Here is a 27,406-nt window from a genome sequence, read left to right on the forward strand (position 1 = left end):
GAGAGCTGCTATTTTCAAATTTCAATGTATTTACAGACCAAATTTTAACAGACTTCAATAAAACTCTTGCTCCTAGTATCTGTGACAGCTGTCAGTCACCTAGAAAGATGTAATGTAATCAAATATGACGGCTACAAACTTTTAAACCTTCTAATTATTGACAGTAGCAGTAGTTTGTGTATTTAGAGCTAATTAGATGACTTTAACATCAGAGAATTTATCAAGGATTGATGTGATATGAGTTCAATCATCTTGTTGTTTGCAGAGTTCAGTACAGACCGAGAGCAGAGTCTCCAGTACCCAGCTGTCTGTCTATGAAGAGTGACCGGTCCATGGGTTATCCTCCAGACTTCAGTAATGAACCTGGACCCTCAGAGTCAAAGTAAGAGACTGTTTTTACTGTTAGCTGACCTGGTGGACGATGATGCATTGAGGATGAAGACTAAATGTTCTGCTAAAAGATTTATATTCCTCAACATGCAGCTTCATGTTGTACTAATTGAGTAAGAAAATGTGTCATTTCTGGCTACCATCTATGTTTGGATTATGAAAAAGAGTTGCAATTCAGGAAAATGGCTGAAATTATTTGTTGTTATGCAACAGACAATAGTTTTGTCTTTCAGATGTTGAGAAAAATCTTTGTCATATAAGACTGAAAAAAACTCTAGAAAAAGCACATTAGTTTTTAACCAAATTGATTTTAACTTAAAAAAATTATATATCATTTGACCAAAACTCATTTTATTTTAACCTCTTCAAGTCAAAAGAGATTCTCATAAGCATGCTGTGTTAAAAAGCTGATCTGTGTGGGCAACATACACACACACACACCCACACACGCCCTCATAGATAAACACTGAGGTCAAAGGTTTCCTGTAAATGGAGAGGGAAGGAGCTACACTGACCAGGTGAGCCAGGTAAATGAGAACAGAGAGGGAACCTTGAAAGTGTTCAGTCAGTCAGCTCAGACTGAGGCAGGGTGAGTGTTAATCCAACATTTTATTACTTTACTGCCAAAGTGTCTGAGTCAGTTTTCTCCCTGTGGACTGTAGAGGAGAGAAATGCGCCGCTGCCATCTTGTGGTTTCCCGGCGTGCCCTCGCAATATGCGTGTCCATGTGCAAGTTGCAGGGTTTTTTTTCCATCATGGTATATAGCCTCCAGAATAACATCAATGTTTTCAAAGTGGCTGTTGTTCCCCTGTAATACACACTTTCTGCAGCTACTTAACAGTAAAAGTCCTCCATCAAAGAGAGTTGATTATGTCCTTTTCTGATTCACAGTCACTTTGGGCAGTTTAGTTTGAGTTAGTAAGGTTTGAACTGAGGTTAGAAGTGGTCTCAATATTGAGGTGACCAGCGGTCTAAGACACACAGCATGTAACACTGGTGACCTGGTGTTCCTTGTTAGAATAGAATAATATAAATGTTTTAAAAATGGACATTGTTCCCCTTTAATAAACAAACTTCAGCCAGATCACTAAATGTTTAATAAGACAGTCAGATAGGAAAAGCAGCTAATTCTTGTTTATTAAAGCAGGAGAGTTAAAATAAAGGAACATTTTTATTACAGACTGAATGCTGAATTCAAACAGAATAGTAACAACACTTTAACTCTTCTCTGTGATCATCTGAGCTTCAGTGTCGGCCAGGTCTTGATATTTTTCACCAACAATCAACAAATCATTTTAATTCTAAAGTAATGTCTCCGCAGAGAGAAGAAGAGGAGTCATGCTTCTGTGGAGGAGCCGATGTCCACATCCATAAAAAGACCTAGACTGCAGACAGCCAGTCAGACCAGCACTGTACAAAGTAAGACTGTAGATCGGTCTGCTGATGTCTTCATGTCCGGAAACAGGACTTGTTGTTTTAATACACTGATTATTGTTGTGAAAACTGTTTAAGATCTTCTCCACCATACATATCTGCTCTGCATCACTTCTACTTTGTTCTCCTTTGAGAGAAAATCTGAACCCAAAAGAAATCATTTTATATTTGTATGTTTTGTTTTTATGATGGCACTCAGTCTTTGCATTAACCAATCAGAAGGATGTTTGTTCTCCATCTGCATAGATGCATAGATGCAGATGGAGAACTATTAAACTCTCTGTAAAGCAACAACGTCACTGTTCTATCATAGACAGACAATCACACTGATGAAAGGGGATTTTTTTCTTGCCATTGTCACATAACAAGGCATGCTCATGTGGGATCTCTTGTTGGGTCTCTAAATTATAGAGTATGGTCTAAACCTGCTCTATATGAAAAGCGTCTGAAGATAACTTCTGTTATAATTTGAGGCTATATAAAAATAAATTTAATTGAACTGAACTGAACAGGAGCCACAGACTGAACAACATTAGCTTTCCTGCTACAGTCTCCTTCTCTGACATACAAACACACGTCTTGTCCTGCAGAGCGACTTATTGAAAAACTATTACAAATAAATATAAAAATCACGTTGACGTTAGTTTTGACTTCAAGAAGGGATGATGACTTTATAACCTTTACTTCTTTATATGTTGTTATATTGATTATTTTCATATTGGCATCGGAAATAATACGTTTCTTTGTTTTGTCTCAAACTTGTCTCTCTCTTTCAGCAGAGAGGGTTCAGCAGGAGGTTGTAGATGAACATAAGATCAGTCTGAGGAGGAGATGTGAATGTGTGACTGAAGGAACTGATGAAACAGGAAGTGGAACCCTCCTCAACAGGATCTACACTGAGCTCTACATCACAGAGGGACAGAGTGAAGAGGTTAATACCCAACATGAGGTGAGGCAGCTTGAGACAGCTTCCAAGATGAAGACCCTCCATGACGCTCCAATCAAGTGCCACGACATCTTCAAAGCCTTACCTGACCAACAGGGACACATCAGAGTCGTTCTGACGAACGGTGTCGCTGGCGTTGGAAAAACCTTCTCAGTGCAGAAGTTCACTCTGGACTGGGCAGAGGGCTTAGAAAACCAAGATGTCAGTCTGGTGGTTCTGCTTTCGTTCATGGAGCTGAACTTGATCAGAGATGAGCAGTACAGTCTTCTCATGCTGCTCCATGTTTTCCATCCAACATTACAGAAGGTCACAGCAGAGAAGCTCGCTGTCTGTAAAGTTCTGTTCATCTTTGACGGCCTGGATGAAAGCAGACTTTCACTGGATTTCAAGAACAGGAAGGTTGTGTCTGATGTCACCCAGAAGTCATGTCAACGTGCTGTTGACAAACCTCATCCAGGGGAATCTGCTTCCCTCAGCTCTCGTCTGGATAACTTCCCGACCTGCAGCGGCCAATCAGATCCCTCTTGCATGTGTTGACAGGGTAACAGAAGTACGAGGCTTCACTGACGCCCAGAAGGAGGAGTACTTCAGGAGGAGAGTCAGTGATGAAGAGCTGTCCAGCAGAATCATCTCACACATCAAGACATCCAGGAGTCTCCACATCATGTGTCTAATCCCAGTCTTCTGCTGGATCACTGCTACAGTTCTGGACCACATGTTGACTACAGACCAGAGAGGAGAGCTGCCCAAGACCCTGACTGACATGTATTCACACTTCCTGTTGGTTCAGACAAAGAGGAAGAAGCAGAAGTATGGTGAGGGACATGAGACGAGTCCACAGGAGCTGACGGAGGCTGTTTGAACAGCTGGAGAAAGGAAACATCATGTTCTACCAAGAAGACCTGGAGCGGTGTGGTCTGGATGTCACAGAGGCCTCGGTGTACTCAGGAGTTTGTACAGAGATCTTCAAAAGAGAGTGTGTGATCTTCCAGAAAACAGTCTACTGCTTTGTTCATCTGAGCATTCAGGAGTTTCTGGCTACAGTCTACATGTTACACTGTTACACAAGCAGCAACACACAGGCACTGAAGGACTTCATGGGAAAAAAATATTTTCGTTCAACCCTGGATGTCTTCTTGAGGAGAGCCATGGAGAAATCCCTTGAAAGTAAAAATGGCCACCTGGACCTGTTTATTCGCTTCCTTCATTGCCTCTCTCTGGAGTCCAACCAGAAGCGCTTAGGAGGTCTGCTGGGTCAGACAGACGATAGTCCAAAAATCATCCAGAGAATCATCATCAACCTGAAGAAGATGAACATGCATGAAACCAAAATCTCTCCTGATAGAAGCATCAACGTCTTCCACTGTCTGACGGAGATGAATGACCACTCGGTACATCAGGAGATCCAAGAGTTCCTGAAGTCAGAGAACAGATCAGAGAAGGAACTCTCAGAGATCCACTGCTCAGCTGTGACCTACATGCTGCAGATGTCAGAGGAGGTTCTGGATGAGTTGGACCTGAAGAAGTACAACACAACAGACGCCGGATGACGGAGACTGATTCCAGCTGTGAGGAACTGCAGAAAAGCTCTGTAAGTCCAGATGTGATTAACTTTATAGATCAGTGTAGATTAGTAGTTTAGTTCTTCAAATATACACACTATAAATGATTCTTAAAATATAATATTCTTATAAATGTTCCACATGTTTATTACATAAATATGTCAGTTTTATTTTGTCACAGATGTTTTTGAGCTGTTTCAAACGCTGAGTTAAAAAAATTTTCAGTAGGTTGTGTTTCTAGCTGTCAAGTAATGAACACTTATTCTGTTTATTTCTAATAATTGTTACATTTTACAGTTTTTTCTTATTTATCTCTTTGGGGTGATAGAGACGACATGTGAACCTGGTAAAAAAAAATGAAAAAAACAAAAGATCAGCTGGCTGGTGGAGCGCTGGGTCTAACCGGTGTAACGGCAGCAACAGAGCGTTTGCTGATCCGGCGGGGAGTCGGGGCGGTCCTGGGAACAGAGCCCTGGTGCTGGGGTTTGCACTGGCTGAATTTGAGCTAACTGCTAACTGGGGGTACGTCTCCTGGAGCTGCCGCACACTCTACTTCTGGCAAAGCAGCCTCCCGGCGGAGGACGCGGCGGGGTGCAAGACAACTTCTGTTCCACGTGTCCTGTCGGCGGTCCGGCCGACTCCTGTTCCACGTGTCCTGTCGGTGGTCCGGCCGACTCCTGTTCCAAGTGTCCTTCCGGCGGTCCGGCCGACTCCTGTTCCACGTGTCCTGTCGGCGGTCCGGCCGACTCCTGTTCCACGTGTCCTGTCGGCGGTCCGGCCGACTCCTGTTCCACATGTCCTGTCGGCGGTCCGGCCGACTCCTGTTCCAAGTGTCCTGCCGGCGGTCCGGCCGACTCCTGTTCCACGTGTCCTGTCGGCGGTCCGGCCGACTCCTGTTCCAAGTTTCCTGCCGGCGGTCCGGCCGACTCCTGTTCCAAGTGTCCTGTCGGCGGTCCGGCCGACTCCTGTTCCAAGTGTCCTGTCGGCGGTCCGGCCGACTCCTGTTCCAAGTGTCCTGTCGGCGGTCCGGCCGACTCCTGTTCCAAGTGTCCTGTCGGCGGTCCGGCCGACTCCTGTTCCAAGTGTCCTGTCGGCGGTGCGGCCGATTCCTGTTCCAGGTGTCCTGTCGGGGGTCTGGCCGACCTCCGTTCCGGTTGGGTCGCAACCGCCACCTGCTTTTCCGGTTGGGCCGCAACCTCCACCTGCTGTTCCGGTTGGGCCGCAACCTCCACCTGCTGTTCCGGTTGGGTCGCAACCGCCACCTGCTTTACCGGTTGGGCCACAACCGCCACCTGCTGTTCCGGTTGGGCCGCAACCGTCACCTGTTTTTCCGGTTGGGCCGCAACCGCCACCTGCTGTTCCGGTTGGGTCGCAACCGCCACCTGCTGTTCCGGTTGGGCCGCAACCGCCACCTGCTTTACCGGTTGGGCCGCAACCGCCACCTGCTTTACCGGTTGGGCCGCAACCGCCACCTGCTGTTCCGGTTGGGCCGCAACCGCCACCTGCTTTTCCGGTTGGGTTGCAGTCGTCACCTGCTGTTCCGGTTGGGCCGCAGCCGTCACCTGCTGTTCCGGTTGGGTCGCAACCGCCACCTCCTGCTCCGTCTGGTTCGCCGGTTGGGCCGCAACCGTCACTTCCTGTACCGGTTGGGCCGCAACCGCCACCTGCTTTACCGGTTGGGCCGCAACCGCCACCTGCTTTACCGGTTGGGCCGCAACCGCCACCTGCTGTTCCGGTTGGGCCGCAACCGCCACCTGCTTTTCCGGTTGGGTCGCAGTCGTCACCTGCTGTTCCGGTTGGGTCGCAACCGCCACCTGCTTTTCCGGTTGGGTTGCAGTCGTCACCTGCTGTTCCGGTTGGGCCGCAGCCGTCACCTGCTGTTCCGGTTGGGTCGCAACCGCCACCTGCTGTTCCGGTTGGGCCGCAACCTCCACCTGCTGTTCCGGTTGGGCCGCAACCTCCACCTGCTGTTCCGGTTGGGCCGCAACCGCCACCTGCTTTACCGGTTGGGCCGCAACCGCCACCTGCTGTTCCGGTTGGGTCGCAACCGTCACCTGCTGTTCCGGTTGGGTCGTAACCGCCACCTCCTGCTCCGTCTGGTTCGCCGGTTGGGCCGCAACCGTCACCTCCTGTTTCGCCTGGGTTTCAGCCCAAAAACCTTGTTCCTGTGACTGCTGGGCCACAGTTCCAAGACCCCGAGTTTCCCGGCTCTGACTCTGCCCTGCCCCCGGGCCGTCCGCCCGAGTTCCCCGGCTCTGACTCTGCCCTGCCCCTGGGCCGTCCGCCCGAGTTCCCAGACTCTGTCCCGGTTCTGCCCCCGGGCCGTCCGCCCAAGTTCCCAGACTCTGTCCCGGTTCTGCCCCCGGGTCATCCACCGGAGTTTCCCGGCTCTGACTCTGCCTTGCCCCCGGGTCGTCCACCGGAGTTTCCCGGCTCGAACTCTGCCCTGCCCCCGGGCCGCCCGCCCGAGTTCCCAGACTCTGTCCCGGTTCTGCCCCCGGGTCGTCCACCGGAGTTTCCCGGCTCTGTCTCTGCCCCGCCCCCGGGCCGTCCGCCCGAGTTCCCTGACTCTGTCCCGGTTTTGCCCTCGGGTTGTCCGCCTGAGATCATCAGTGGCCGCTGTTCCTGGAGTCCCTCCTCCGGACCCACCCGGTTCTGTTTGTGGAACGTCTGGGATCCGTCCCTTGAGGGGGAGGCTATGTCATGTTCTGGCTGTGCCAGTCTTTATTAGTTATGTTTATGTGATTTTGGTTTGTGTTTGGTTTCTTTTATATCCTCATTCCAGTTTCTTGTTTTATTTTGGTAGTTCACTCCTCCTGTGTCTTGTCTGGTTTTACTTCCCTCCTTTGTTTGTTTTCCCGCCTTTTGTTGATTGTCTGCCCCGCCCTGATTTGTTTCACCTGTGTGTAATCATGTCTTGTGTTTAAGCCTGTGTGTTCCCCTCTGTCCTGGGGTGCATGCCAAAGCGCTTAATTGCATCCCTGTTTCCCTCACTTGCATCTTTTCCTTGCGTCTTAGTCCCTCCCACCAGGGAAGCATGGAGAGACGCAAGGAAACCATGCGAGGAGAGAGGAAACGAGGAAATACGATTTAAGCGACATGGGACGGTCGTTTCCTCTGAAGCGTCACGTGACGCGACGTCCGTTTCTGATGACAGCAGCAGCTGATCACATCTGGATCAGCTGTCAGTAAACTTTAACAGCTGTTTGTGTCTGAACTGTACTAATACTAATAAAGACAAGTGCAAGCTGCAGCCTGTATTTCCACTGTGGACTGCTTAGAGGTTCAGGAAACATCTCTACTGGATCAATAACTTTATATTATTTATTCATTATTAGCGTCTGTAGTTATTGATATTCTGATTGTGAGCTCATTATTTCATAACCCAGAATATGACTACGGTGTTTTTTTAAACACTGGACATTATTTATTAGGCTAAAGGGAAAATGTAAATGATGTAACTCATATCAAACCGACGTTCAGGAATCATCAGCCTCATGTGACTGAATGGAAATGAGGATAAAGGATGTAAAAGGTGTTTGTTGCTGACAGACAGACTCTCCTTCTCTCCCTGACTTTAATAGTATCATTAATAAAAGTTAACGGGGGAAATAACAGATCATGAAAAAACAAATCATTCTAATAAATGCAGAAAGTTATTTTAAGTCAGTTTGTCAGGTGTTATAAACCCCTCTCAGTTTCAGGCTGCTTCACGGACGGTGTGTGAAGCAGAGCTACTGCAGGTCCTTCTGCTGCTGCTCAGAGCTACAGTTAACACAGATTATAACTAGATGGTGAATCAGAAGACAACTAAACTATAAAACGTTTAATCTGTGATGTGTCTTCACTCCGGTATGAAACTCCAGTGATGCTGAGAGGTAAAGTTATCAGATCAGTCTGATCGGCAGCAGCGTCCAATCAGTAACTGATATCCAATAAGGGGGCGTGTCGGTCGGCAAAAGACTTCCGTGCAGGATACACTGGTGTATCCTCGCTCATAGCTCCTCCGGCAAGCCTCCTCGATCCTCGATCCTCGATCCTCGATGCACAAATAAGGGCTGTTTTCGTAACCGCATACTATACTAGTAGTACGTACTGATTTGGCCAAAATGTAGTATGTAGTATGCAGTATGCGAACAAAAGCAAAATCTCCAGTATGCCAGAAATACCTGGATGACGTACTGATTTGGAAAAATTCTCCAGTATGCATCGGACCAGTCTATCTCGCCTACTGTATCCCACAATGCAAAGCGCCGGAACAGCACAGGCTACGGGTATAAAAACAGCAGCCAAAAGCTGCTCTTTTTTTACGTTTTCTGTAGCCATTTAAACACTAAATTCACTTCTGAACGTTTTTGAGGCGAGAAATCAACTGTGTAGATTATTAATATCGGCAGTTTTACGAAGTTAGATGGCGAATCGAACATTTGTTCCACCGTTGTCGGAGTTTAGAAGCTCCACAGAATACCGTGACAGCCAGCGAGCGCCTGCCCGGGTCGCTGCCAGCAAGCCGGGTAGTCACGCTCAGAGACCGCTATGAGCTGCTGGAGCTCTCTAGAGACCGGTCTGTAGACGAGAGGCTGTGATTTCCTTGTTGACGGATAGTTTGTTTAAATATCACAACACAGATGTCCATTATAAATTAACAGGAACCTGTGTTTATTTGCCTTTTTTCGAGTTAAAAAGCTCCACAATCACCCGCGGGCGTAGCTCGCTGGAGAGCCGGCCAGTGACGCTCACAGAGCGGCTGCAGAGCAGCAGAGTGGCGAGGGAAGATGAGAGGAGAGGAAGAGGAGAGAGAAGAGGAGAGGAGAGAGAAGAGGAGAGGGAAAGAGCAGCTTCTGACGGGGCAGAGAGGTTCCTGATGAGACAACATGACACTTTTTTAACATTTCTCTAATATCTGGAGGGAGATCAGTCCTTTTGCTGTAACTGAAAAAGCAGTTTGAGTAAAGTAAACGTTGTGGATGAATGTTTTATATTTCCCGTCTCTCCTCGTTGATGATCCTGTTTGTCGGACTTCTTTATGAGCTGTCAGAATAAATAGTTTAAACCTGCAGTATCTTATAAAGTAAACAAGCACAACATAAACAACAAAATCAAAGTTGTATTTTTTGATAATATTGTAATAGTGGTACAAGTTAGTTTTTTTGTCCTGTGCTTTAAGAGCTGGTTTGAAGGCTTAAGCCTCATCTAGCATACTGCTAAATACATCACTTTAACTGTCACATACTGCATACTACTGAGGAACGCAGTATACAGTATGTACTGTATACTGCATACTGCGCTCCTCAGTAGTATGCAGTATGCGGTTTCGAAAACAGCCAAGGGCTTTGGAACGGTCTTCAAAATGGCGCACCAGAACAACTTCCGGTTCAAGCGAGGAGCGAGGAGCGAGGAAACGAAAATTAAGAGCTTTGGAACGTACCCCTGGTCGGTTCGTTTGTCTCCCCAGCCCCGTCTACCTTGTCCTCCGTGTTCCTTGTTTCCTCCTGCTCTGGTCCTAGTGTTCCTCCTGCCCGTGTTTCTCGTATCTTCTGGTTTGTAGTTTCTTTTTGTTCTCAGTTTGGTTTTTTGGTGTGTTTTCATTTGTACTTTGTGGTTTCTTTGTACTTTGTTCCCCTCCCTGTTTTGTGGTTTTGGATTTTTCAGCTTTATTAAAGCTCGCTTTTATTTAAAAACTACCTGTCCTGCCTGTTACCCTGCGATTGGGTCAACTTGGTAAACTCACCACACGACAGATCTGTTTTTTTATATATATTCTTATTCTAAAATGGAACAACTGTAATTTCCCCCAGGGATCAATAAGGTATTTCTGATTTTGTTATAGTTTATTAAACGGCATTTAATATGTTTGGTTATAGCAGCACGGAAGACGATGATGGGCTCCCAAAAACTAATCTAGAAAACGATAATAAATTCGGATGAAGTTCTGTGAGAAGTTGATGAGAGAAAAGCTGCTAAAATCAGGAAGACACCACAGTAACTGTAGAAAGGAATGTGTTGGGTTTTAGTGGTGTGAAGAGTGAGAAGAGTCACTCTGACCGGACTGCTTTTCCTCTCATCATGATACAGAGACACACGGTAAAATAATACTTTAACACGAGCTCTTTAGTGGATTATGTGTTTGGTGAATTTCAGGAGATGCTTGGACAGATTCAGAAAAGTTGGAAATAAACAGCTTCCAGCGGTCTGATGAATATATAACCGCAGAATGGTAGAATTCAACATTTTTAAGAGATCTTATACACACCAAAGATCAATGTTGTGTTATTAATGCACATACGCTGATAACATCTTTCTGATGACATTATGTTGAAAATAATGCAACCTTATTGGTTCATTAATTGTGTTTGTGAACTGAATATGTTTGATGCTCAGAAAAGAGTGTTATTGACAAAATGCCATTCAGTCATCAAAATATCTAATTATTTGAATGTTTAATTATGTACAGGTCTAATATTATTACGCGATTTGTTTCATTTCTCTACCGTTTGGCAGCAGTCACTGAATTGTGCCATTTATGGACGTGAACCTGACAGCAGCAGGTAGCTAGCAAAGAGAGGTCAACTTTCTCAACTGTATTATTATTACTTATTCACTGAGCTTCATCTGCAAGATTAAAGAAAAACAAATATTAAAAGTCTGCAGGTTTGAGAGAGAATGATGAGAATTGTTTCATGTCAAACAGTGAGATAAGATTAGCTGAACCACTGATGTGAAGAGTAAATGTTAATCAAAGAAGTATATGTATCAAACTGTTTAGTCATCAAATGCATGAAGTAAATATAAATTGTCCTCTTTCATAATAACGTATTTTGTAATTTTTGTGTCATGACAGACTTTCTGACTGTGGACTCTCAGATACTCACTGTGAAGTTGTGGCCTCAGCTCTGAAGTCCAACCCGTCCCATCTCAGAGAGCTGGACCTGAGTAAAAACTACCTGTGGGATTCAGGAGTGAAGCTTCTGTCTGCTGGACTGGAGAGTCCAAACTGTAGACTGGAAACTCTGAGGTCAGTTCACTGACTGTAGCTTATGTAGTTTGTACACACACTCGCTACACACTGGCTCTGCTCCAACTGGCTCTAGAGAGGGACTTTCGCATTTTCACGTCGGCCACCGTAGCTCTCCAACACGCTTGGCACAGGGGAGAGGCTTCAGTTGGTTGCAATCTCCTTACGTCACTGCTAGATACCGCCAGATCCTACACACTGAACCTTTAACCACAGAGATATCAGGCATCTAACTAAAAACCAATTCAAACAACCCATTGACTTCCAGACGAGGGAACAGGAAGGGCTAAAATGCTGACTCATTTCTGGGTTATAGGACTCATTCCTGTAGCGCTCTATTTGAACATGTCTAAAGGTGCAGCACTCTCACAAACACATATTGCACCAACTTAAAGGCACATAAATGATGATTATGAACGACATCATCAAATTAGAGGTTTCTATGTTTCTAAGTTATTCCCACATTCTTTTTGACAGCAGATCTAACTGTGCTCTGTTTCCATGTCAGCATTGTCTAATTATTTGAAGCCGCAGACATTTCGATTGCATCAAAAACCAAATAAATATTCTGCATCAGAAACATCTTTGCAGGTTCATATTTTTTTTAAGTCTATCTCCATACAATACTCACATGTTCATATGTACATTCAAAGAGTTATTGATGTCTGTCATCATTCCTTCTGTCTGTGAAGCAATCCCCATATAACCTGAGTGTTACGAGATGAGGACTAAATCCACAGTCTTGTTCTGTGTAAAATGACCTGTAAAGTTGATCTTAAACTAATCGGAGGCTTCAGCAGTCTGAGTTAGATGTATTAGGGCTGGGTGACTTGGAGAAAATCAAATATCACAATATTTTGACCAAAATCTTCAATATCGATATTGCAACAATATTGTAGGATTCACCATTGGTGCTTTCACAAAATATTTACACAATGAGATTTTTGATAAATCATCAGTAATGTGGATCTCATGACTAAGTGTAAATGGCAAATAATAGAACAGCTAGAACAGTCTGGTAAGTTCAGAAAATGACATCACTTTATTGAAATGTAGCCTTTAAAACCAGGAAAAGACAACACTTATGCCATATCCAATATTACAATATCCAAAATCTAAGATGATATCTCGTCTCATATCACAATATCGATATAATATCGATATATTGCCCAGCCTTAGTATGTATCCAGTCAGTATGTTGTGTTTGACAGTTTCCTTGTTGAGCTGCAGGAGGATTAGTAACACAATGAGGGAATTTGGTACTATACAGTCTGTAACTTTGGTAAACACTACGGGTGGGGAAAAAAATCTATTCACCTGTGTCGCAATTTTTTTTTTTACGATTTTGAAATTGATTTTTTAATGCCAGAATCTCTATTTTTGCTCCATTTGAGTTTATGTGGGGTTAGAGGGAAGTTACCACTTTTATTGTTGTAGTCTGAGTAACGTGACGTCATATCCGTTCCAACCAAAAAAAACTGCAGCGAGCCGAAACGAGAATGTAGAAAACGGCGGTGGTAAACACTACACATCCAGTAAAGTATTGAAACACTTTGGGTTTCATTCATTGACAGGAAAAGCAGAGCTAGACATCATGGCTAAAGCTGCCTGCTAACTCTGTCACGGACAGGAAACTTTATCGTATCGCGGTAACGTGCGGTCAAGCCGGCCGTCGCTCTCATCTCCGTGGTCAAATCAGCTGACGCTACAACTGTAGAGCACCCATATGCTGACATTTATGCTAAATGCATTCAAATGGCCCCGATGGAGCTGACCCTGGATGTATAAAGACAACGGTGCTGACGGGAGAGCTAGCGACGACCTTGGAGATGTTAGAGGAAGTATACACGTGTGACTACGTCCGGTTTTCAAAATAAGGTGTTAACAAAGGGAACTGTATATACAAGATACATATATGGAAATAAGATTGATTGATTATATTCCCCAGAAGTGTAAATTATTGCATGTCCCACTAATTTGTGAAGGAAATGTCTATTCTTTATATTTTTGAGTTGCTGGAAAAAAGTAATAAATAATTCCTGACAATGACTGATATCTACATACATGCTGAAAATCAAACATTTTATAGTTCTTATTTAGATATTTTCCAAAGTAAAAGTCCCTAGAAGTGTATGATTCAACTTTTTCCCATGGTCTAGTATTAAAAAAGTTAACAAACATCACAATAAATTGAAAAATCAAATCACTTGTAGAATCGCAATACTTAAAAATCACAATACATATTGAATCGTCCCAGCCCTAGTAAACACGCACTTGATTTGTCGGACTCAGACTGCTGAATCTTCATATTAGTTTGAGTTGAACTTATGAAGTCATTTCTTAAAGTGTAGTAGTGTTATGTAGGCACTTCTTCACAGGAGGAATGATTACTGCTACCAATAACTCTTTGTTGGCTGTTGTTTTAAGACACACTTAAACATATATGGACCTTTCCTATAAAAGACATAAACCTACTAAGATACCAGATACAGTAAGAAGAAAGCCATGTAATAAATGAAATAATGAAGTCCAACAAGTCTGATTTGATATTGATCCTCTAATTCCAGACTTGACTGAGATCAGCAGCATGTTATTGATGTGTGTTGACATGAATAGGGGTATGAATGTTGTGGTGACATTTGGATGATGTCTGTAGAAGGCTGACATTATGATGATCCACAATAACACAATGACAAAGTCACTCTACTCATTTTAGGGAAAAGCTCATTGATTAGGACATAGTAATTTTGAGCTTCACATTTAAAACCTGAAGACATCTGATTGGATTTTAAAGTGATTTTGATCTTCATCATTTATTCTTTATTTAGATTGAGTATCTGCAATTTGTCAGAGATCAGCTGTGCTTCTCTGGTCTCAGCTCTGAAGTCCAACCCCTTCCATCTGAGAGAGCTGGATCTGAGTAACAACAAGCTGCAGGATTCAGGAGTAAAGCTCCTGTGTGGTTTTCTGGAGAGTCCACACTGTAAACTGGAGACTCTGAGGTCAGACACCATTTGTTACTTCTGTACTGAGATTAATATGAATTGAAAGTTGTGGTGACACTAAACTGCAGACATAAGGCTGATATTATAATGAACCACACTGAGGGCCCTATCTTACACCCAGCGCAAAGCGGTGCACAGCACTGACGCATTTGTCATTATCATGCCCAGCCCCCATTTTGTGTAAGTAGCAAATGTACTTTTCCTGATTTTTTTGTTGCCTGATTTTCTTCCCTTTCCCCAAAAATCCATTCTGACATATTTGGCATCTTCGGAAACTTTGAGATGTTGAGTCAAATCTTGAATCAATTTCTGTGGTTTGTATTTGTGTTTGGCTGCACAACATGAGTTTGTATAGATGGATCCACTGGTGGAGCTGTCACAGTTTAAGAGGTGAAGTCACTATGTCTTTATTGAAGTAGCAGCACGTTGTCATTAATATTAATGAGAGCTCTGTTTCACTTTTTGTATTTACCGTTTTTAACCTGCATCCTGTTGGCTTCAGGTGTTTGGAGTTTACATTTTCTAAACTTCTACGTTCTAAACCTTCTTCAGCTCTGAACAGATTATTAAACATTGAATGATTTCAAGCAGGAACGTTGTCTTATAAACTTTTATCATTTATTCTTTATTCAGATTCAGGAGCTGCAGGTTGTCAGAGATCAGCTGTGCTTCTCTGGCCTCCGCTCTGAACTCCAACCCCTCCCATCTGAGACAGCTGGATCTGAGCTATAATGACCTGCAGGATTCAGGAGTTAAGGTGCTGTGTGGTTTTCTGGAGAGTCCACACTGTAGACTTGAGACTCTGAGGTCAGTTCACTGACTCTCTGTTACAATTAGAAATGTTGTGTTCATGGCTCCAGGAAATAAAGCTGGATTACAGCTGACAGCATCACAACATGTATAGAGACAGTGGTCCTCATCCATCAAACTTTCGTACCATCAAATCTGATTAGAAAGTCTGTTCTCTCATTGATCAGTTCATCTCTGTCACAGCTCTGAGATCAGTCTGACTGGAGCCTCAAATCGCTGGCTCTTATTTCATAGAACCATGGTTACATTTAGTAACCATGATGTGGTCTGCCCAAAGAGTTCTTAAAGGAGGGTAACAGGATGAGGGTGTGGAGTTTTAGCGTCTTTTGTAACTCGTTCCAGTCACTAGGAGCAGCAAACTGGAATGAGTGACGACCAAAGGAGGTGCAGACTTTAGGAATGACCATACTAATGATTTTACTAGAGCATAAATTGTGGTTACTGTTGGAGATATTGAGTAGTGAGTGGAGATATGGAGGTTGGTTTTGCCAATGATAGTTTTATAAATGATCTGTGTGCTGCATCACTGACTGACAGCTGATGAAGGGAGTCTCTGTAAACACTGATTCATAACTTTTGTTCTCTTCTTCTCTCATCAGCTGGAAGTGGTCACTGTCAGAGTGAGTGATCAGAAAAGTGGATGTGTTGAGAGGATCAGCCGTGTCCTCATGATCCACAGAGGTTCACCACCTGAACCTGCATCTTATTTTGTCTTTTTTTTTTTTATTCATTCATATATTCTGAACCCAAAATGCCTCTGCAGAATAGTTCAGTTTATGACAACAACACATAGATCTATCTGCTTTGCTTTGTGTTGCAGCTCCACCCTGTGGAAAGATGGAGTTTGGGTGTTTATTTCCACATATTTCTAAATAACAGTGGAAGTTAATAAAGTTACCCTATTAAAACCAAGCCCTCAGGAAGAGCGTCGGGCTTTGATGCCCATTTTCATAGTGGCCAAACGGCGGTACTACAACTTCCGTGTCCGTCACCTTATGCCATCGGGCCCAGAAAAGACTTTTTTAGACTGACATTAGGAAAAAGACGTCTGTAAATCAGCAGATAATTTTTTTTAAGTGAATCAACTCCCCAGTATGAACACTCTTAATAGTCCTTATTTAAATCATTAGGTCCTAAAAGTTGTAAAATGCACTAATAGCTGAATCCAGAGTTATTCTCCTTCCTCCGTTCATGTGAATGAGACCCAGACCGAGGCTGGAGCGAGGGCTGGGAGGAGGAGTTAAAGGAAACACTGCTGCTCCTGCTCTATGGGCCCAATGGATGAGGAAGATCTCCGGATGATCCGGGTACTTTATCACTCAGTTGATCGATTTTGGCTTCACGCTCCAGTGAGACACTCTCATAGAAATGAACGGGAGCCTCCGACGCTGTATCCAGTTCTCTTTATACATCCATGATTAAAACCAATACCAGCCATTTCTCATATTATAGAAGATAAATATTTGCTTTTAACAAACAGAAATAATTAGATAAAATCTGAATTCAGTCGAGGCTTCACTTACGTTTCTCAACTGAATACAAACTGATTATGTCTGGATTTTGGTGTAAAGTCAGCACCTTAATATTTCATATAATATACTCTAAATTTTATATTCACTAATTATGTATATACAGGAAAATTCCAGTTGTATGTGTGACTCTGCTAGTTTTCACATTACATGACTGAACACAGACACATAAAGTCACCCGTGCAGCTTTTTCCCCTCAGAAATCGGTATTGAAGCGGTCGTTATCACCACCGTTCATGTTCTGTTGTTCCTGCTGGAGCTGCTTTCTGCCAGCAGATGTCACCGTTCCCTCTTTTTTACCACACAGGTGGTTTATCTGAATGGATGCAGTGAACACTGAACTGATGATGTGAATGCTTTCTTTCTGACTGACTTGGTTTGTAAAAAATTAAGTGTCATCATGATGTAGTTAGACTTGATTTAAAATGATGTAAACTGGATTTGAAATTGAACTCGGCACACAAGTTGCACAAACGCCCACTTGGACTTGAACTGATTAGAGTTTGGTGGTCAAAGGTCACTTTGACCTCACATAACACATTTTTGGCCATAACTCAAGAATTCATATGCTAATTATGAATATTTCACACAGATGTTTATTATGATAAAATGATGAAGTGATGATATCTTCGACAGACATGGATGTAAACTGCAACTTGATAGGTTGGTGGAGGCAGACAACCGTGAGGCGGTAATTCTTGTTTTTTCTTTTCGAAGAGAAAACAAGTTTTTTTTTATTTCATCAATGTTTAAGTATTTTGAGTTAACTAATTTTAAAATAAGTAAATCATTTTAAAGAAAGCATTTTTTAAAAACGTAAACGTGTTTCTGTGGTTTTCTGTCCACATTTTAAGATGAACAAATATCTGTTACTGCACTGGACAGTGAACTTATCATTGTAGTAAAGATGAGACTGCAGGTATTTTGTCATATTAGTATTCAACAACTGTCTTTGACAGAACCTCTTTAACATCTCAAACAATAAATTCAAGTTCACAGTGTTCCTCAACAGAAGGAAAAAACTGCATGTTCACATGTTGCAATAAGTGCAGGAGTATATTTTAGTATACTTTACAGTCCCAGTAGCTACAGTTTTATGCCTCTCATGTCTTACCTTTAAACTCAAGTCACAGAGCTAAGCAGACAATTTTCTGACTATCTTTGAAAAATCCATAAAGTCCTTGGTCAGCAACACTTTGAGCTGTTTGTTGCAAAATAAAAACACATTTTAATCAGCTTACCAAGTTGTGATTGTATTTTCATATCCAGGTTGCTGGAAATGGCACATCCTTGCTCTTTTTTTGTAAAACACAAGCAAAACGTTCACACCTTTTGTATGATATTGGAATTGTATATTTGAAGAAACATCAATACAAACAAATGTAACTCACATGGTAATATAATACATTTTAAAATTGTGCTTCACATTGTACTGATTGAGCAATAAAGATGTGTCATTTCTGGCTACCATCTGTGTTTGGATTATGAAAAAGAGTTGCACAGTTGCCACTCAGGAAAATGGCTGAAATTATTTTTTATTGTGCAGTAGACAGAATAATTTTTCATCCAGATATTCAGAATAATTTTATTTTTATAAGTCTGTAAAAGAAAACCAAACAGAAAAAAATACTTACGTTCTATACTAAATAGATTTATTAACATAATTTAAACATAAAGCTGAGATCTCTCCATTCCTACATAAGGAATAATACTCATTAAACCTGCTGTAAGCCAAGAAAACAAGCAGAGATTTAAAGAGAATTGACTAGGTGCATGCTGGATGATTTTATTATACGTGTATACTGTGTGTGTGTGTGTGTGTGTGTGAGATACTTCCTGTTCTCTCGGTCTTGCCTGTGACTCTTGCACAAACTTGTTTTCGTTAAATGTGCTGAGCTCACAGTCAGTAATCCTGTTTCACCTCTCAGACTGATTTCAGATCAGAAGATGAGTGATGGTGTGGAGGAAGAGGAGGACAGAGCAGAGTCTCTAGTCTCTGGCTGCCTGTCTATGAAGAGTGATCAGTCTAAAGATGATATTCTGAACTTCAGTAATGAACCTGGACTCTCAGACACAAAGTAAGAGAACTGCTGCTAACTAATTTATATGACTCCTTTCTAGTTTCCTCTGACAATACCATGTTTTCTGTTGATTTTTTGTTCGTATATTCAAATTTCTACAGAAATGTATTTGCCAACTAAAATTTAACTAACTTCATCGAATAAACTCTTCCTCTTAGTATCTGTGACAGCTGTCAGTCACCTAGAAAAGACGTAATAACAGAATGGCTACAAACCTTTAACCCTCGTTATTGATGACAGTAGCAGTAGTTTGTGTGTTTAGAGCGACCTTAATGACCTAAAAAAGAGAATTTATCAAGGATTCAAGCAATATGAATGAAATCATCTTGGTGTTTGTGACTTCAGTAATGAACCTGGACCCTCAGACACAAAGTAAGAGACTGTTTTTACTGTAAGCTGACCTGGGGTCTTTCCCATTTGTGCTTTTATACGGCTTGATTCCTCTCTTCGACTCCTTTCCTCACGTCTTAGTCCCGCCCACGGCAGATGCGAGCGGAGGAGGCGAGGAAAAGACTCGAGGAGGGAGGAAACGAGGAAATATGTTTTTAGAGACATGAGACGTCGTTTCCTCTGAAGCGTCACGCGAAGCGACGTCTGTTTCTGATGACAGCAGCAGCTGTTTATGTCTGAACTGTACTAATACTAATAAAGACATGGAGTTATCAGAGCAGCAGTGTTTTCTCTCTGTAGCCTGTTACCTGTTTAACAAACACCTGCACATGAATAACACCTGCAGTCTGTATTTCTACTGTGGACTGAGTCCTGCTTAGGACCAGGAACCATCTCTACAGGCACAATATCTTTATATTATTTATTCATTATTAGCGTCTGCAGTTATTGATATCCTGATAGTAGAAGTTATGTATTAGTCTGAATGTTTGAGGGAAAAGTGAAATGATATAACTCATATCAAACCTGACGCTCAGGAATTATCAGCCTCACTTGTGACTGAATGGAAATGAGGATAAATGACGTAAAAGGTGTAAAAGACAAACCCTCCTTCTCTCTCTGACTTTAACTGGATACTTAATAAAAATGAATGAGTGAAATAACAGATCATCAAAAGAAAACTCTTTCTAATAATTGAAGTCTGTTCGTTGTCAGGTAGTATAAACCCCTCTCCTTGTCAGACTCCTTCAGTGACGGTGTGTGAAGCAGAGATGCTGCAGGTCCTTCTGCTGCTGGAACACTTCACCATCATTATGGTCCTTTTGTTGTTCACACCTACAATTAACACAGATTATAACTAGATGGTGAATCAGAAGACAACTAAACTATAAATCTTTTAATCTGTGATCTGTCTTCACTCCGGTATAAAACTCTAGTGATGTTGATGTATCAGATCAGTCTGATCGGCGCAGCGTCCAATCAATAACTGATATCCAATAAGGGGGCGTGTCGGTCGGTGATACACTTCCGTGGAGGAAACACTAGAGGATGCACTGGTGTATCCTCGCTCACAGCTCCTCCAGCAAGCCTCCTCGCTCCTCGATCCTCGCTCCTCGATGCGCATTTTATGAATTGGGACGTCCTTCAAGATGGAGGACTGAGATCGATTTCCGGGTCACAACCGGAGGATCGAGGAGCGAGGAGCGAGGAGTCGAGGAGGCGAAAAATGATGAAATGAGAAGCACCTCTGGTGGACGATGATGCATTGAGACTAAAAGATTTATATTCCTGATTCAGAACTATTAGTGCAGATACTCTTTCAACCTATGATGGATCACACTCAAACACACAGACTACTGATGGTATTTCAAACAAAACACCTGAAAACCTCCATTTCACAATTTATCATCAATTTAAAATATTTTTTTCATTCAGATCCACTGCAACAGGAAATAAACTGGGACACATCTGGAATGTTTAAGTTAACAGCTGTGAAATGGTCTAAAGATCTGCGACTATTCAAAATCTGGAAGAATGTGCTTCAAATGTGTAATTCAGTTTTTCATATTTGTCCTCAAAATATTTTGTTGGTTTGACTTCTCCTAAAATCAGCTGTTATGACCTACTGGGTGTCATCTTGAATCGGTGCACATCATAACTGTGCAACATATGGTGAAAAAGCATCTGTAGAAAATATTTGCTCACCTTGATTCTATGTGTTGATGGTTTGAGTTTGTTCTTTCACTACATATGTAAAATATGGTGAAGGAAAAATCTGCTCAAAGTTCCACTTACTCATGATTCAGAGCTTTCAGTTGAAAGCTTTGGATCATTATTATGTGGACCTTTGAGCTTAGACTTTCTGCACCACATCTTGTTTCTGAAGGTGAAAAACAAACATCCCTGATGTAAAAGTATCTGCTGATAAAAAAAAAATAGCATGAAACAGTCAAATGTAGATTTGTACCACTTCTGTTTTTTAGAATATTTGAATTCATGCCTTCATTTGATAGTTGACAGTAGAAAGTGGCAGAAAACATACTGACATTAAAGAAAGGAACACCAAGGACACCAGTGTTACATGCTGTGTCTTAGACCGCTGATCTACCTCAATATTTAGACCACTTCTAACCTCAGTTCAATCACCTCAGTGGTGATATGAATGGAGTATAGAATTTCAACAACATTTGCAATATAAATAAACATACTGTTACTTTCTGAATAAATTTTTTGTGTTAACAATAAAGACTTATAAAACAGGGAAACTGTGTCAGACCTTTCTGACTTCTTCTTCGCCTGCAGTAGTTGTAGTTTATGCAAGTGCTGTCCACTGAAACGGAGAAATCCATGACAGGATTTCAGTGCATGTTGTGACGGTCATCCTAGTGACCATGCTAGCAACAGGCACGGCATATTGGTAGCTATAACTATTTAGACAGTAAAATAACATTAGCCATAACTAATTCCATAAATACAGTCCTAGACTTTTTTTGACCAGATAGAGCACAGATGGAAATAATCCGAATGTGCTGTGGCTCAGAGGGTAGAGCAGGTCGTCCACCAATCGGAAGGTCGGTGGTTCGATCCCCAGCTGCTCCGGGTCACGTGTCGATGTGTCCTTGAGCAAGACACTTGTGATTGAGTATTTAGATAAGATCCTGATGGGCAAAGTTGGCACCTTAGCAGCCTCTGCCATCAGTGTATGAATGTGTGAATGCTGATATGTAGTGTAAAGCGCTTTGAGTGGTCAGAAGACTAGAAAAGCGCTATATAAATGCAAGTCCATTTACCATTCATCACTGTAGAAACTACAAGCTAGCTGCTGCCCAAATCCTGTCAGGATTTCTCCGTTTCAATGGACAACACTTAAATTAACTATAACCACTGGAAAACTAAAGAAGTCAGAAAGGTAAAAGACCTTGTCTTATAAGTAGATAAGACAAAGAATAGATGCAGGAAGTGACAGCATGTTTATTTATATTGCAAATGTTGAAATTCTATGTGGTGATTCATATCACCACTGACAGGCATGTTTACGGTGATGACGCTGCCACTTTGTGGTTTCCCGGGCGCCCTCGCAATATGTGCGTACATGAGCAAGTTGCAGTTTGTTTATATAGTTATATAGCTTATATAGTTTTTTAGCTTTAAAAATTTTATATTCATTTTTTTTAAATGGACATTGTTCACCTTTAATAAACAAACTTCACGCAGATCACTAAATGTTTAATAAGACAGTCAGATAGGAAAAACAGCTAATTCGTGTTTATTAAAGCAGGAGAGTTAAAATAAAGAAACATTTTTATTACAGACTGAATGCTGAATTCAAACAGAAAAGTACCAACACTTTAACTCTTCTCTGTGATCATCTGAGCTTCAGTGTCGGCCAAGTCTTGACGTTTTTCACCAACAATCAACAAGTGATTTTATTTCTAAAGTAATGTCTCCACAGAGAGAAGATGAGTCCTGCTTCAGTGGAGGAGCTGATGTCCAGATCCAGAACAAGACCTGGACTGCAGACAGCCAGTCAGACCAGCACTGTACAAAGTAAGACTGTAGATCGATCTGCTGATGTCTTCTTGTCTGAAAACAGGACTTGTTGTTTTAATACACTGACTATTGTTGTGACAACTGTTTAAGATCTTCTCTATCATACATATCTGCTCTGCATCACTTGTACTTTGTTCTGCTTTGAGAGAAAATCTGAACCCAAAGGAAATAAATTGTATTTGTATGTTTTGTTTTTATGATAGCACTCCGTCTTTGCATTAACCAATTAGAATGCTGTTTGTTTGAACTATTAACCTCTGTGTGAAGCAACAACATCACTGTTCTATCACAGACAGACAGTCACACTGACTAACAGCCAGACAGCAGCCTGAGACACAACAAGAGCCACAGACTTTGAACAACAGCCCACATTAGCTTTCCTGCTAAAGTCTCCTTCTCTAACTTACAAACACACGTCTGCAGAGCGACACATTGAACAAGCGACCAAACAAACACCCACTGAGGAAAGGTGCACTGCTAACATAAATTTTCGTGCTACAGTAGAGTGCTAATTAGCTAGTCAGTTGCAGCACATTAAACATCTTAAAAAGTGTTATGATATAATATCTAATATCAACATTGGTTAGTTTAGATGTTTAACAGGGTCCTGTCACTTCAGTTCCTCTGCTAACAAGACTCGGTCAAACCGAGTATATTACTGGACCGTATATGGTCAGTATGTGAATTTGTGGCTACATTGTTACACAAATAGTCAGTGGTCATGTCTATAATCTTTTGTGAACAGTTTTTTTCCACTTATATCTTAATGTTTGATTGAAAGTCAACTTATAATGAAGCAAATGACATTCAGTAATAGTAAATGATAACATTTACTAGTCAGTATATTATACATTTTATACAAGGTGAAAAGGTATTAGCATGACATACAGTCTGCAAGGTTAAACGTATTTCAGTTTTTTATTAAAGCATGTGTATCAAAGGCATTCATCATATAAGTGGTGTGTAACAATATATACATACTTCCCAAAAGTTTATCAGCGTTGAGATTCTCCCGCTGTCATCACTGGCGTTGTTGCTGCCGTATTTATTCCTAGATGGAGCGTTAATGGAGCAGCTACAATGTTAGCATAGCCTGGCACTGATTGATCCGAACTCCATTCAGAAAACAAGCATTTTAAAAGTTGTTTGCTTGTCGTCTTGCGGACAGACCCGACAAAGCATGAATTCGGTTTTTATTTTACTCATCAGCATTATTATGTAGTTATTTTGGCACACTTTTGATCCGTTTATAACAACATTGCTGCCGTATTTATGCCTAGATGACGTTATGTTGAGTGTTAATGGAGCAGCTGCATAGCCTGGCACTGACTGATCCGATCTCCGTTCAGAAAACAAACATTTTAAAAGTTGTTTGCTTGTTGTATTACGGACAGACTTGACAAAACATGAATTCAGTCTTTTTACAAATCAACATCATACTGTCGTTATTTCGGCATCATTTTGATCCGTTTATTGAAATTAAATCACAGCGCAGTCTGTTTATTTTGGGTTCATACCGCAGTAGCGACGTGTGAATTGCTAGATAGTCAGTTCAATGGCGCTTTATGTGAATACAGCTCGATGATGTTAGGTGATGTTATGAACCCAAACGCGACGGCGTTTGGTTTTCTGACATATCTGGGACTTCCTCAACCTGCACAAAGCAGTAATAGTGGTTATTTCTTCCATGGCTGATGGAGGAAATAGAGGAAAGTGAGGTGAAAATTTGCTTCGCGCTTGGTGTGAATGCACGGTAACACAATACGAAGCACAACGTAACGTAACTTAAACGAACATTTAAACAATAGCACATGCACAACAACAGCACTATGTCATAATACATTGAACCGCTGACACACTCCCCAGAAAACATAAACACAGAACTGTTCTCCGCCTTTTCATTTTGAAAGAACAACGACCAATGAGGAAACTCCAACAGTCGGTAGACCAATCCTGTAACTTCATCACTCAGTCAGTCAGTCAGTCAGTCAGTCAGTCACCCACTCACTCATTCAGTGAAAGACTTTTGCATTTGTAGGGCTGGCCCTCTGCGGTCCTTTTTCTGTTTTCTGTTCTGCGTTGTACCAAGCCATGAATACATGCATTTCCACTGCAGGAAAAACTGAGCTGAGCTGTAGTCACGTCAGAGGTTTATTTATTTACTGCTGAAAACTCATTATTTCCTTCTGCTTCACCTAGTAGTCCTCCACCAGCGGGGGGGGGGGCCGGCTATTGAAGCAGCTATAGGAAACGCAGTGTACTTGTCAACGACATTTATGGTTCTTTGTTAGAGGTGCTATTCAGTAAATACAGGTCTACATAACAAGACATGAACATATTCCGCGTTATTTGATCAGTTTTAAATGTTACAGGGAGGTAGGAACAGCCACAGTGAGCTGTTTAGATGAAGAGCTGCTGGCGAGCTGGCAAGCAGCTGCTGGCGAGCAGCTGAGGCTCCGCCTCCTCTGCTGTCAATCAAACATTTACATGTGTGTGTTGGTGTACATGTACACCAACACATGTAAGAGGCTGAGAGAAAAAAAGCATTTCTGGGGCTTCTCTTTAAAAATAAAAGCTATTAACAATAAATATAAAAATCACCTTGACTTTAGTTTTGACTTCAAGAAGAGATGATGACTTTATAACCTTTACTTCTTTATATGTTGTTATATTGATTATTTTCATGTTAGCATTGGAAATAATACGTTTCTTTGTTTTGTCTTAAACTTGTCTCTCTCTTTCAGCAGAGAGGGTTCAGCAGGAGGTTGTAGATGAACATAAGATCAGTCTGAAGAAGAGATGTGAATGTGTGACTGAAGGAACTGATGCAACAGGAAGTGGAACTCTCCTCAACAGGATCTACACTGAGCTCTACATCACAGAGGGACAGAGTGAAGAGGTTAATATCCAACATGAGGTGAGGCAGCCTGAGACAGCTTCCAAGATGAAGACCCTCCATGACGGTCCAATCAAGTAAAGCCTTACCTGGCCAACAGGGACACATCAGAGTCGTTCTGACGAACGGCGTCGCTGGCGTTGGAAAAACCTTCTCAGTGCAGAAGTTCACTCTGGACTGGGCAGGGGGCTTGGAAAACCAAGATGTCAGTCTGGTGATTCTGCTTTCATTCAGGGAGCTGAACTTGATCAGAGATGAGCAGTACAGTCTTCTCATGCTGCTCCATGTTTTCCATCCAACATTACAGAAGGTCACAGCAGAGAAGCTCGCTGTCTGTAAAGTTCTGTTCATCTTTGACGGCCTGGATGAAAGCAGACTTTCACTGGATTTCCACAACAACGAGGTTGTGTCTGATGTCACCCAGAAGTCATCTAGTCCATGAGCCAGACCCCCAAAATGTGGACGCCGTGCCACTTTGGAGGGACCAAGTCTCATGGTGATTTTTTTAAAGGTCTATGTCCCTAGTGTTGGGAAATGCATGATAGCATTGCAGCAATGGTAGCTTTCTATGTGCTATCATTCCTTTTTTCATCCCTCCATCATTCAAATTTTCCCATCTTTTTTCGCCATTTTACACATAGATCCAGTATAAAAGAGGGAAACCTACACACAATGCCATGAAGTCATATATCATTGTAAAGCTTAGACTATAATCTGTCCATCGGTCACATTGTCATGACACTGAGGTCAAGAGAATTTTACCTTTGACCTCTAATGCTGTAATAGGGCAAATTCTGAATGCCACTGCAAATAACTTCATATTGATCTGATGTGCTAATGGATAGTTCCAGCATAAAGAGTACAAAAAGAGCTTTAAAATTATATATTACATGAATAACAACAATAACAACATTTCTTATCAGAATAAAAGTTACTTTGTGCAGTTTGTATCTGATAGAATGTTCAGAACTTTGCATTGGATTCTGTTAGTGGGGCCGTTTGTAAATGGCTTTATAAGCAGCAGAAACACAAAATAATACAAAAACTCTAAAAACTTTCCTAAGAAATGTATTCTCTACCAGGTTTATCAATTATTTTATGTGTTCCCACTCTTACCCCGTTGTCAATATAAACATGTTACCACTGATGAGGCCCCGATTCAGTAGCAGTGGGTTATAATCCAGGTGATATGTGAAAATGATGTTCACTTTTTCACAACCACATGAAACTTGGTACACTTGAACAGTTTGGGGCCCTGAACATTTTCAGATATGGAACCATCGCAAAAAACGCCTCGTGGCAGCCATGGCGGCCATTTTACTTTCCACCATAACCAAATGATGTATTTTGCATCATATCTCCTGAACCCAACATGATAACACAGAAAAGGTGATTTCTACCCTGATGTTTTGATGGCCAACATTTACAATGATACCATACACAATATCATAAACTGTTCAGGTGAATAGTTAATGGTGAATTCAGTGATTTTGTATGAAGCAAATCACAGTATCTGAGAACCTAGGCTAGACTTAACTACTACAACTTAACTAGACTATAATATCATGTCTGTTATGTGCATGTATGTTGTTTAGAGTTTGAAAAGCTTAATCCTTTTTTTCATTAACCCTGACAATACAGTGACTGTAAAGAGGAGAGCAATATTCAATACGACCGTAACAAGTTAAAGCTTTAAATTAATGTGTCAAACACAAAGATGAAAGATACATCCTGCAGATGCGCTGGGACGCATAATCAGTGATGGAACCTGGGGTCATTGGGTGTTTTGGGTCTTTCA

The 27,406-nt window shown here is 41.9% G+C and overlaps 1 protein-coding gene across 2 annotated transcripts in view; it reads left to right on the forward strand.

The window, feature by feature from the left end:
- Window positions 1–27,406, forward strand: part of LOC141765520 (uncharacterized) — a 35,046-nt gene that overhangs the window by 2,625 nt on the left and 5,015 nt on the right. Inside the window, exons 2-5 of one of the 2 annotated variants that reach the window (XM_074631557.1) lie at window positions 266–382; window positions 18,621–18,770; window positions 22,615–22,709; window positions 25,457–26,042. In XM_074631557.1, the coding sequence (XP_074487658.1) occupies window positions 266–382; window positions 18,621–18,770; window positions 22,615–22,709; window positions 25,457–25,689 (595 nt within the window). In that variant the 3' untranslated portion in view covers window positions 25,690–26,042. Of the gene's footprint in view, window positions 1–265; window positions 383–1,712; window positions 1,811–2,601; window positions 3,635–18,620; window positions 18,771–22,614; window positions 22,710–25,456; window positions 26,043–27,406 lie in introns of those variants that run through there. The other variant, XM_074631556.1, reaches the window with a different exon arrangement.

The sequence above is a fragment of the Sebastes fasciatus genome, chromosome 4 (assembly GCF_043250625.1).
Source record: "Sebastes fasciatus isolate fSebFas1 chromosome 4, fSebFas1.pri, whole genome shotgun sequence".
Classification (NCBI taxonomy): Eukaryota; Metazoa; Chordata; class Actinopteri; order Perciformes; family Sebastidae; genus Sebastes; species Sebastes fasciatus.